The sequence below is a fragment of the Grampus griseus genome, assembly GCF_964374135.1.
Source record: "Grampus griseus genome assembly, chromosome: 2".
Lineage (NCBI taxonomy): Eukaryota > Metazoa > Chordata > Mammalia > Artiodactyla > Delphinidae > Grampus > Grampus griseus.
Genome location: NC_139018.1, coordinates 112,862,792 through 112,873,670, shown reverse-complemented (window position 1 = coordinate 112,873,670; position 10,879 = coordinate 112,862,792). Strand labels below are relative to the sequence as shown.

Here is a 10,879-nt window from a genome sequence, read left to right as displayed (position 1 = left end):
CTAATTGGGCTGCTTTGCAGACCTAATGGGATTAGAGGGAGGTATCGTTTGCCGCCACTGCAGAATAAACTGATACGTTACTACCAGCCACAGGTTTTGAGGACTGTACAGCTTTTTTTTTCTTTTGTTATTATTCCTCTGTCTTCCCTCTTTCCCCCTCCCGCCAAATAATTATTTGCTAGTAGATCGTGGGAAAAAAAAAAAGAGAGGAGGGGAAAAAAACCCTAGCAGCCCAGGACTATAATATATATCTATTTATTATATGTCTTTCGGTTAATTCCTGATCTGAGGAGCGCTGTTTTTCACTCCCATGCGAAAGTCACCAGCGGGTAGGGCCTGATTGCTACTTTTCATGCATAGTTTTAGACACAAGAGGGCATTGTGACGTCGCGCCCGGCGGCGCCCAGTCGCAGGCCGAGTCTGGCAGCCCCACGTGGGGGCCCCGCGCTCCCATTGGCCAGCACTGGGCGAAGCTGCCACATTATTTTGTTACTTTTCAGTCCCTATTTGGAACTGCTCTCGCGGCAGTTCAGACCTCGTGCTCGTCTCCCTCGCCTGTCTGTGTGTGGTATCCGCAGGTCCGGGGCACTTTTTTTGGTGCGAGTGTGTGTGTGTGTGTGTGTGTGTGTTTGGGGGGATTGTCGGGGCGCGAGAGGAGAGCCGAGCCGAGGGGAAGGAAGGAAGCCACAGAGCTCCCCGGTCTCGGGCTGCTTCTCCCTTCCAGCGCTCTCCTGCCTGCGCGCTCCGAGGCGGCGGTGGCGGTGGCGGCACCGAGCGCTCCTCGCTGGGGACTCGGCGCTCAAGCAGGGAGCAGCGAGGACCCCTTTGATGCGGCTTCCTGTGCCTGCTGGAGTTAGGATGCCAGGGTGGTTGATTCCCACCTACTGAGCCCGGAGTTTCCTCCTCGGCCCTGGGAAGGGCTTGCAGCGGCGGCGGCAGTAACAGACAGAACAGCAGGCTCTCCTCTCCGAGGGGGGGGGGGGGGTCGAAGCGCCCGCGCCGGGCTCCCGCCCTCACCCTCCGGCACTCCTGCGGCCCCAAGCCGCCACCCCGGTGCCTGCCTCCTTCCTCTTCTCGCCGAGAGCCGCCCCTGGGATCGGACCCGCGCGCCCCGGATGCTGGGGCTGCCCCGGCGCGCCTCCCTCCTGGCGCGACGCGCTGAGTGAACCGGAGGGCGCCCGCGCTTGCCCCAGGAGGGGCCCCCTAACCTCGGGACCCCGCGCCGGACCCGCCGGGTAGACGACGATGTCCGCTCAGCCCCCGGCTTTGACGCGCTCCACGCAGCGGGGGGAAGGCGACCGGCCACAGCCCGCCGAGCCCTAGGTGCACAAAGCCCGCGCCCGCCGCCCGGCCTCGGCGCCCGCCGACGACTTTGCCGCCTGCTTCGCGGCTCTTTGTCTCCGCTTGGGGCGGGCGCCCGACTCTGGGATTTCGGTGTGAGAGCGGGCTGGGGGGGCCGGGGACGAGCTCTCGGTTTCCCGGCCGCCCCCCGCTCGGGCTTGGCTCCCCCCTCCCCCGCATCTCCCCTGCCCGGGCTCTCGGCGCTTCCACGCTCTCGGAATCACGACCCCTCCCTGCCATGTATCCGCAAGGCAGACATCCGGTGAGTAATTGCAATTCGGTTTATTTAAGCATCTATCATGGGAGGGTAAACGAGGCAGTTTATCTGGCACCTCCATTTTGCTTGTTGCTACCTTTATAGTGTGTGCGTGTGTGCGCGCGCGCGCTCACACAAAGGGGATGGGATGGGGGGGCGCCGTTACGAGAGGAGGTTAATTCCGCCCTAATGGCGTGGGGGGCTGCCAGTCGTCCTGGGGAACTGTTTTCACGCTGTCCTCCGCCCCCTCGCCTAAGTATCCCAACTCACTCGTTGTGTCTCCCCCGCCCCAGAAGGGAATGGGAGCCCCTTCGTGAAAGGGATGGGAGCCCCGCGGCCAATAGGGAGAGGTTAGCCCCCCCGTCCCCCCCCCCCGCCCCGTCGGGGAGCTGAGAAACTTGCTGGAAAGGTGCTGGGCTGTGAGGGCGGCCCCTATGGTGGGTGGGTGGGGGAGGTGCGGGGGGAGAACGGGGAAAGCCAGTGAGGGGTCTGGGCAGCTTGGAGCCGGGTCTGACGCCCCCGCCCCTCCGCTGTCTTGTCCTCGCCGGCTTCAGGCTCCCCATCAACCCGGGCAGCCGGGATTTAAATTCACGGTGGCTGAGTCTTGTGACAGGATCAAAGACGAATTCCAGTTCCTGCAAGCTCAATATCACAGGTAAGGCCAGTGGGGGCCGCCCCGGGGCTGGCGGGGCGGGGGCGTCTCCGCCGCAGCTCCTGCCACCACCCCTAGGGGACCGAGCGGGCCCCCGACCCCGGGGCGGCGGGGCAGTCCGGGCCTCTTCCTTTTGTTTCCCCTTTCCGAGCGCGGCGCCTTAACCCTTTGCTGCCGGCAGAGCCTCCCGGGTCCCTGCGCCGCCCCCAGGGTGAGGGTTCGGGTCGCGAGCCGGCTCGCTCCGGGTTCTGGGGGTCGCGAGCGAGCGTCGGGGTCCCGCCCCCCCGCGGCTCGGATAAGTCCACTCTCTTGGCCGCGGGAAGTTTCAAGTTGTTTCACTCCACCTCCGCGTGTCGGGGACCCAAGCCCCCCTCCCCCAGAGACTGCGGGATAAGGGGTTCCCCCCGGGGGGAGGGTGTCAGGAAAGTGACAGAGTGGCTCCCAGAGGCCCTTGGGTTGGGGCCTCGGAGGAGGCTGTGCAGGCGCCAAGTCTGAGCCGGCTCCTTCTGCCCTCGCAGCCTCAAAGTGGAATACGACAAGCTGGCGAACGAGAAGACGGAGATGCAGCGCCATTATGTGATGGTGAGAGGCCGGGGCGGCGTGGGCCTGGGGAGCCTGGAGCCGGGTCCCCTGACCGGCCTCCGCCGGGCAGCCCCGGAGCGGGTGTAATCCGAGTGTGCCCTCTGACCCTTCACCAGCCTCCCATAGCCCGGCCACTTGGAGGAGGGTGGGTGAGAGGAGGGGCAGAAAGAGAAACCCAAACCCCAGGCCAAGCACTTGTGCACTTCCTTTGTGCCCCCATTAATTTGTGTTTTGAAGGTTTCCCAGAGGGCTGGTTGTCTTATCTTGGCTAGTAAGATAGGATTGGATCAGCCTATGTCAGGGTTGGATAAAAATCTCTCTTAGAGATCTCCTGGGAGTGTTTGAAAACTTCACTGCTCTGCAGCCCTGGGATCTAGCCAGAGTGGGGCGTAAGGCCCCTCCGCCTACCCCCTTTCTCCGGGGGTTTCTGACAGTGGAGGAGCCTTTTACAGGCGTTTGCCTCCACTGTACACTCAGGGATCCCCCAACTGAGAACCTTAAAGGCCCTGGGACAGTGTGTAGACATCCGCCCTTTTCCCGGTGTCTATTCCAGCAAGTTTAAATCTTCTGTTGGCGAGGAAGGCACCGGAGGTCCTTAAGTGAGGCTCCCTGCACTGCTTTGCACATAAGAGGCCTTCGACACATTGCTAAATAACTCTCAGAGGACAAGAGGGTCCCAGTGTACACACGACTCCTTGTTGAACGAGAACCTTGTATAAACAGGATATATGGCACAGGCAGGGCTGGTGGGAGGGAGGGCCCCGCTCTTCATAATACTTTGCGTATAGGATGTTCTGTTGCAGTGAGAACAGCACTCATGAGCCGGTCTTCAGCTCTGCAGCCCCTTTATAGCCGGCTTTGGGCTTTGACTTAAACTTCTTTAGCAGATGTATCATAAAAGTATCATTTGGCCGAAACCTTCCCCAAAGCTCATTGTGGAACACGAACAGACTTCGGTGTTGTGCATTAACGGCCGTTACTTTTACTTTTAGTACTACGAGATGTCCTATGGATTGAACATTGAAATGCACAAGCAGGTAAGTGCTTTACCGTACATGTCTAGCTTTAAAATTTTTACCTAATCCACAGATGTTTAAAAATGGCTCCTCCTGTTTGAAAATGAGCCTCGTTCTTCTGTTCCTTCTCCTCCTCCTTGAAGAGTGAATGGATCCAGCCCTTGACATGCAGGGGTTGAGGCTTGGCTGATTTCTTGGACATGTTGAGCTTCTGGTGTCCGAGCTTGTGAAGTTTGTCCTGGTGTTGGATCTTGGTGGAGGAGGAAGCAGCCAAAGGAAACTTGTTCCTTCAGGATCTACTCTACAAACTCCTGAAACCCAGAGGTAGCTGGCTGCTACCTGTTTTAATGTAAAATTTTCAAGAGGAAAGGCAGGAGAGTTTGTGTGTGTGTGTGTGTGTGTGTGTGTGTGTACAAAAATATGTTTTGCCTCGATGAGATTAAACTTCAAGAGTCTTAAAAGCCAGGCTGAGCTGTCAAAATTTAAGGGAACAAGCCACCAACTGCTTAAAAATATAAAGCCAGAATGAAATACGGCCCAATGCCTTATGTATATGAGGCAATTCTTTTATCTCCATCTTAATGTGAAGGCGGCCACAGCCTTTCCCATTTTTCGGAGAAGGAAGATGAAGCCGAGAGGTGAAGTAATGAGCCTGGGGCAGCCTAGCCAGGACTTCTGAGATGGCTGGGGGTTGAGCTCAGCTTTGAAATCCTGGTTTGAAGTCAAACCAGTTTAGCTAGTGTGGTAGTGTGCGATGGATATGTAAACTACCCCGTATTGTCACTCTTCTAATAACAGTATACCTCAGACCGGGCGAATACAAACACCTTTATCTTGCTGCATATCAGTAACTCATCCTGGGTGCCGGGCTGGGCTGTGGGAGAGGCCCCGTTTGTGTATTTGTTTTCCGAGGAGAGGCCGCCTATAATTTGGCCTGGCCAGTGATTAGCATTGACTTGGCAAGGAGAAATGGCGCAGGCCGGTGGTCCTCTGTAACAATTGGTGTTCTTGAAATCCCAGGAGACTGTTGACTTATTCTAGTCTTCGTTGACCGTGCTTTGAATGGACTTTCTGCTCTAAATGAACAGTCGTTTACAAGGTTTAAACTTCGCTCTTTAAGGGGGCAGGACCCAGGGCAGGTGACCTCTGGAATGCTTGTAGATTCCTGTCTGCCCACTCCAGTGGCTTCGCACAGAGTCTTTGGAATCTAGTTTCCTTTCCCCTCCTGGAGGGAACCCCAGTGTTGGGTGAAGGGCAGCCAGAAAGGGACCTGAGTTTGTTGAGGAGTCTGGGGAGGCACATGAAGGCTACCAGGTTTTTACTTCTTGACCCACAGGAACTGTAAACAGACACCACTTTGTAAGTAAAGCTGTCTCTCCTCGGGAGTCGGGGCTAGAGACTGCCCAACTTCAGGTGGGACTGACTGGGTCTGACTGGTCCAGTAAGAATGTGTGCAGTGCAACCGGGGTTCCAGGTGTTCAAGGGCCTTGGGCTCTTATGCAGGATGCAACCTCATCCCTTTCTCCACCCCCTCTTTTTTTGTCCTCAGCGCTTGGTATCTTGGGTGTGTTTAAATTGAACAGGGTAATTGCACCCAGGTTTAAAAGTTATAGCAGCCGTTCTTCTAAGAGCTTCGTGGTTAAGGTGTAATATGTCGTTGCATGTCGAGGTCTGCATGGGTGGTGTTCCCCGCGTCTGTGAGTGGCTGGTTCTTTGGCACAAAGAATCCACCTCGGCTGGTGGAGCGAAGCTGTCCCTGGAGTCCTGGGGACACTCTGAACCCAGGAAGAGTTGTTCGCCTTCCTAGCACATTGAGTGGTGGGGTTTGCATAAGGAGCAGCTGTGTGCATCTGGGACTTCTGGCCAGTCCCCAAACCAGGTTCTTAGGGGGAGAATGCCTGAGGTTTGGCGACATGGTCTCATTTAATCCTGTCAGCTGCCAGAAGCAGATAGATGTATTCTTTGCCCTCTTTTTGGAGGCGAGGAAACTGAGGCTTCAGGGAGGCGAGGAGGGCAGACCTAGGACTCAAATCTGGGCCTCTGGCTTCTAAACAGGACTTTACCCTGTTTGCCACTCACCTTTGCCTTCCAGCCTCAGCTCCCACTTGCTTCCCAGAGGGAGTGTTCCGTGCTCTGAGTTCAGTGCCTTTACCGGTTTTATGGCAATCTCTGAGTTGGGTGCAATCGCCCGGTGCCTGTGTAGGAACAAAGAGGCAAGGAGGTGAAGCAACCCTGCACTGAGAAATGCAGCCCTGACCTCCTGGGGCTGGCCACTCCCTAGGCATGCAAGGGTTCTGCAGAAGAAAACCGGCCACTAATTGTAGTGTGGGTCTTGGGTGCATTTGGCGGATGGTGGTTAGGCCTGAGCAAACAAGTTTATCAGCTGACCTGTTCAGCGGTTGACTGGTGTTTTATCTGCACACACAATCAAGTGACTGGAGTGCTTGAATTATTCATGCAGTGTCCTGCCCTCTAGACTTGACTGTTCGTGTGATTACATCTGCCTGGAACAAACAGGCTGGATTCTTCATCTTGAAGCTGGCGGGGGGGGGGGGGGGGGGGGGGCGGGAGGGCGGGGACTGTCTGTACTTTTATATAATGGATGCTCTCCAGAGCTAGCACCTTGGGGAGTGTGGCAGTCCTCAGCCTGCGTGCTCCCGCTCTTTCTCCCTCTCGCTCTCTCTCTCTCTCTCCCTCTCCCTCTCTCTCTCTCTCTCTCTCTCTCTCTCACACACACACACACACACACACACACACACTCACCTCTTACCAGCACCCCCACATATTTTCTTCAAAAGCCGTTTGCTGGCTCTATGGGAAACGCCTATTAGTTGGGAACCTCAGGTTCCACCAGATGGGCCTGAGTATTGACAGAGGGCAGCTGATGAGGTGCGTCCAGCCCGTTTTTATTCTACCGAGAGGTTAAACTCACTGTGGCTGGCTCCTTTCCTAGCTGTTTCACTGTCTCCCTCTCCGTTCTTTTTCCAAGCTGTCAGATCCCAGAGAAGCAGTAAATGGTTTCTCCTCCCCTCCCTCCCTCATTGTGGCAAAGCAGAGGTTACAGCATCATGGGCCTGGCCCGAGATTTCGAGAGGTCACCCACCTCCTCCAAGCCTCTACTTCCAGGCAGGATGTCAAGGGTGATTCAGCAAGGCCGGGGAGGTGATGATGGCTGGCCAGCTCGTCAGTTCCCATCTTGTTCCCGCAGAGGCTGAAGCTCTCGGGTGTCAGCCACAAATCGCCAGCGCAGAAACAAGCCCTCCGGAGCGATCGTAGTGCATTGGGTTTGAGGCACTGGTGCCCTGAGAAGCTGGGGCAGGCCGTCTCTTCACCCCCCTGCTGGTGAGCGCTAAGGTTTTGGAAGAGCACCAGAGGCCTTTCGATTTGGGGACAGTGTCATGCCCCCACTTTTCTGTCACCGAGCAACACTTCTTCTAACTTTCTGTTCTAACTGGGAGAGCCCTTTGGCATCTCCTGCAGACCTTTCAAGTCACAGATGAGGAGACTGAGGCCCAGGCAGGGGAGTCGAGGTATCCAGCCCCATGTTAGCAGAGGAACTGCCGCTGCCACTTTTCCTCCTGACCCCAGGTCTCTTAGCAAAACTCAAGAAACGAAGAGCGCTTATTTACTAACTAATAGCACTCTGTGTCTATAATTATTGTTGATTTCTGCGTTATCTCAGGAGGCTAAGGCCACAAACCTGGCAACGCCAAAGTCCCGCATTTCTGGTTCTATAACCATATCAGATGAATCATCTTTGCCCGCCCAGGGTGCTCTTCTGAACCGCTAGCTATTTGCACAACCAGTGATTCAGTGCGCCTAGTAATGAACACAATGCATAACTAGCAATCCCGGAGGTAAGGGTCACAGGTAAGGTAAAGTGATAAAACCTGTGACTTTCATCTAAGGATGGGGGTGGCCATGAACGTGGCTGAAGATGGAGATGGGACATCTTCATTTGTCATTGCCCTTCTCTGGGTCCTCACACCTACATAAAAAGGGGCTTGGGCTGGAAGACCTCTAGGGATAACAGCTTGAAGTTTTGTGGCTGCTGTGAAGGTGTGGGTGGCCAGAGCGGGCCAGCAGGTGGTGAGGTTACCAGAACCCTGCCCAGGAATCAGGTCCGTCTTGGTGAGGAGAAGGTGGAACACTGAAATTGAAGGGGACGTGGGTCTTCCTACTAGGGCGGTGCCTATTTGTGTGGCATCTGAGTCGAGCTAAGAAAAAAACCTTTGAGTATCATTTATTTTGGTCAGAATGCTGGCATCCGGGAACCGCTCTACGCCCTGATTTCCTTCTGACTTTCTTGCCTTGTCGCTTTTCTCCGAAACAGTCTCTCCTCTAGTCATGCTGGCCTGGGGTGCCTGCCTTGCTCCAGTTTGGGGTCCACCAAGCTCCAAGCTCCCTTCACCCTGTCCTGTCCACCTAGGAGGAGCCTGCCTCCCAGGCCCCCAAGACTGCATCTCACACCAGCCTTCTCGGGACCCCCTCTTCCTTCTTGCTGATGGAGTTGTCGGAGCCAGGGTCTGTGTGCTTTCCTTGCGCTTTTCCTTCTCGTCCATTTGATCACTGAAATGACCTGGGAGATGGGCACATGGTCCCTGTGTTTACCCTCCGATCAAGGAAACTGGTCCTAGATGGGGACCTGGCTCCTTACTGAAGACTCTCCGTGAATCCTGCTGGACCAGGAGCTCCTGGAGGGCACGGAGCTCTTCTTTCTGTCTGTGGCTTCCTCCTTCCCCAGCTCGGACAGGAAGGGTCTAGCCTAGGTCAGAGGCCCTTTGTTTCCTTTTTTGGTGTAGGAGTGAGTCAGCCAAGGGATGAATTCCCTTTTCCTTCCTGCGTGGGGGGAAAATGTTTTTCCATCCCGTTTGTACAAAATCCTGGGATGCCAGGGGCAAAAAGGTGATCAGGCTGGACCTCAGTGGGGTGCCCTGCTGCGATCTGCATGCAGGAGGTCCTCCTACACCCCCATAGCTGGGGGGCAAGCCCCTCTGCTCAGGACTCCTATGTGCACTTAGCATATATTGGGTGCTCAGTGAACACGTTGCTTCTCCTTTGCTCAGAATTACTGGGCAGTCAGAGGGTGTGAGTCGAGATGGGGGTTCGTTGCGGGCTGGCCGCTGGCTCTGCAGGCTTCCTCCTGCTGCTTCCTACTGCTCACTATCCAGTTTCTCCATCAGTCAGATGAGCGGGTTGGACTGATCCCCAAAATGATTATTAGGGGCCTGGGGTGTCCCGGGTGTGGTCTGGGGCTTGTTCCACAGACACCTTTCCCTCCACGGGGGAGTCGGGCATCTAAATAAGTCATTGCAATGCAGTGACGTAAGTACTAACGGAGGAGCCCCCGGGACGGAAGGGCTCATCCTTCCTGGGAAAGGGGAGTCGGGTCAGAGAAGACTACATCGAAGGGCTGTTACTTGAGCCTCGTCTTAAAGGGAGGGCTGCATTCGTTAGGCAGGAGCCGCCAGTGGAGGGTCCTCCGGGGGTGGCAGCCGCAGTGCTTGGAAAGGCAGCCAGGTGTGTCCCGGAAGCCACAAGTCCACAAGTCTTGGGAACGGGGCGGGGAGGGGGGACTCCACTTGGGGCAGGAGGTGAGGTGGTGACATGTTGCAGCAAAGCGATCTCCAAGGCCTCTCTGCTCTCACACTCGCCGCTCTGTGGCTCTTCGGTCCCCAGATGGCTCTCCAGGGCTGGCCCAGGTCCATCTGCCGGGCCGGGCCGGGGGGCCACTTGCTGCAGTCTGTGGCCTGCTTCCCCACCGTCATCTGCTGGTTTGAACTTTACTCCCCAAAGTGGCATTGTCTTCTTGCTCATATTGGTAATTCTGTAATGACTGGTTATGACCCGCCCCCTCCCCCATATTTAATTCTCATCAGCCCAGCTCTCCACTTTGCTATTAATGATAGCAGCCGGCAAAATAGCTTTCAACATGCCATTGACAGTCTGGTTTAAGAGAGCACTTGAAGTAGTGCTAGACAGTTGAAAGCACCCATAATTGTGTACCAGAGTGAGAACTGCGCACTCAAGGGCCTTGTTTTTATATGCTTAAAGGGACAATATCTTGTTTTCAAGATCACAGCCAAGATGCTTTCTCTCCCCTTCTCTCTTTGCTTTTCTCCCTTGGCTTTTGCTTTTCTCTTGCCTTTCAAAAGAAATGTTCCTTCTCAGGTTGAGGCTAAGGGGAAACTTAGGGAAGGGGGGGAATTTCCTGCTGCCACAGAAGTAAGGTTTGGTGCCGCCCCCGAGGGTCTTCTGGAGGAGATAATGGGGGCGTTGCAGTTCTCCCCAGCAGTGATGTTGAGTTCTTTTATTTGCTAGGGCTGTTGCACTGGTGAGCATGTGGGTGGAGCGAGCAGGCTTCCAAACTGTCACCTTGTCACCGTGGATGTGCAGGCAGAGGCCATCTGATGGGGGAGGGGTCAGCCTTTGGGGAGTCAGATCAGGGGCCTCGAAGTCCCTCAAATCAGATTCCAGGAGGCCGTTCTTCTGCAGAGGCCCCTCCGGAAATCGTGAGGATGGGGAGGTCAGGGACTTGCCTTCTTCAGGGGAGGTTCATCCCAGCTTGGGATGAGCCAGGGGACCCATTTACTCAGCCCTGAAGATTCTGCCTGAGAACAAAGACCTCCCTCCCCTTCACCCCAGTGATGTCACAACTTTGAAGGTTCAACAACCTTTTAGGAAGAGGCTCCCTTCGCTTGCTATCACCAGAACTTCCCCTGACCAATTGCGTCCTTTGAAGGGTGAAGGAAGAACCAAGTGCCCAGGAGTGGGGCTGAGATTCCAGGGGAGCCCCTTTGGGGTTGGGTCTGGCCGCGCCCATTGCCCTGTCCTCTCAGAGGCGCCCCGTTTCATTCACCCGCCACGTGAGTGACACAGGCGGGGTGCTGGGGCTGCCGCCATCTCCAGATAATCCCAGGGGAAAGCCTTCATCAAGGATACAGTGAAAATTTGATCTACCAGATACTGGAGATTATAATAATATAGCCTTTCGTATTTCTGCAGCACTTGATTGTTTGCAGAGCAGATTAG

At 55.7% G+C, this 10,879-nt stretch overlaps 1 protein-coding gene across 2 annotated transcripts in view; it reads left to right on the top strand.

Moving 5' to 3' along the window:
• The first annotated feature begins 1,568 nt into the window (after positions 1-1,568).
• TLE3 (TLE family member 3, transcriptional corepressor) overlaps positions 1,569-10,879 on the top strand; it is a 47,587-nt gene continuing 38,276 nt past the window's right edge. For both annotated transcript variants that reach the window (XM_082648068.1, XM_082648067.1), the window contains exons 1-4: positions 1,569-1,603; positions 2,152-2,252; positions 2,768-2,831; positions 3,824-3,868. In XM_082648068.1, the coding sequence (XP_082504194.1) occupies positions 1,580-1,603; positions 2,152-2,252; positions 2,768-2,831; positions 3,824-3,868 (234 nt within the window). In that variant the 5' untranslated portion in view covers positions 1,569-1,579. The remainder of the gene's footprint in view (positions 1,604-2,151; positions 2,253-2,767; positions 2,832-3,823; positions 3,869-10,879) is intronic.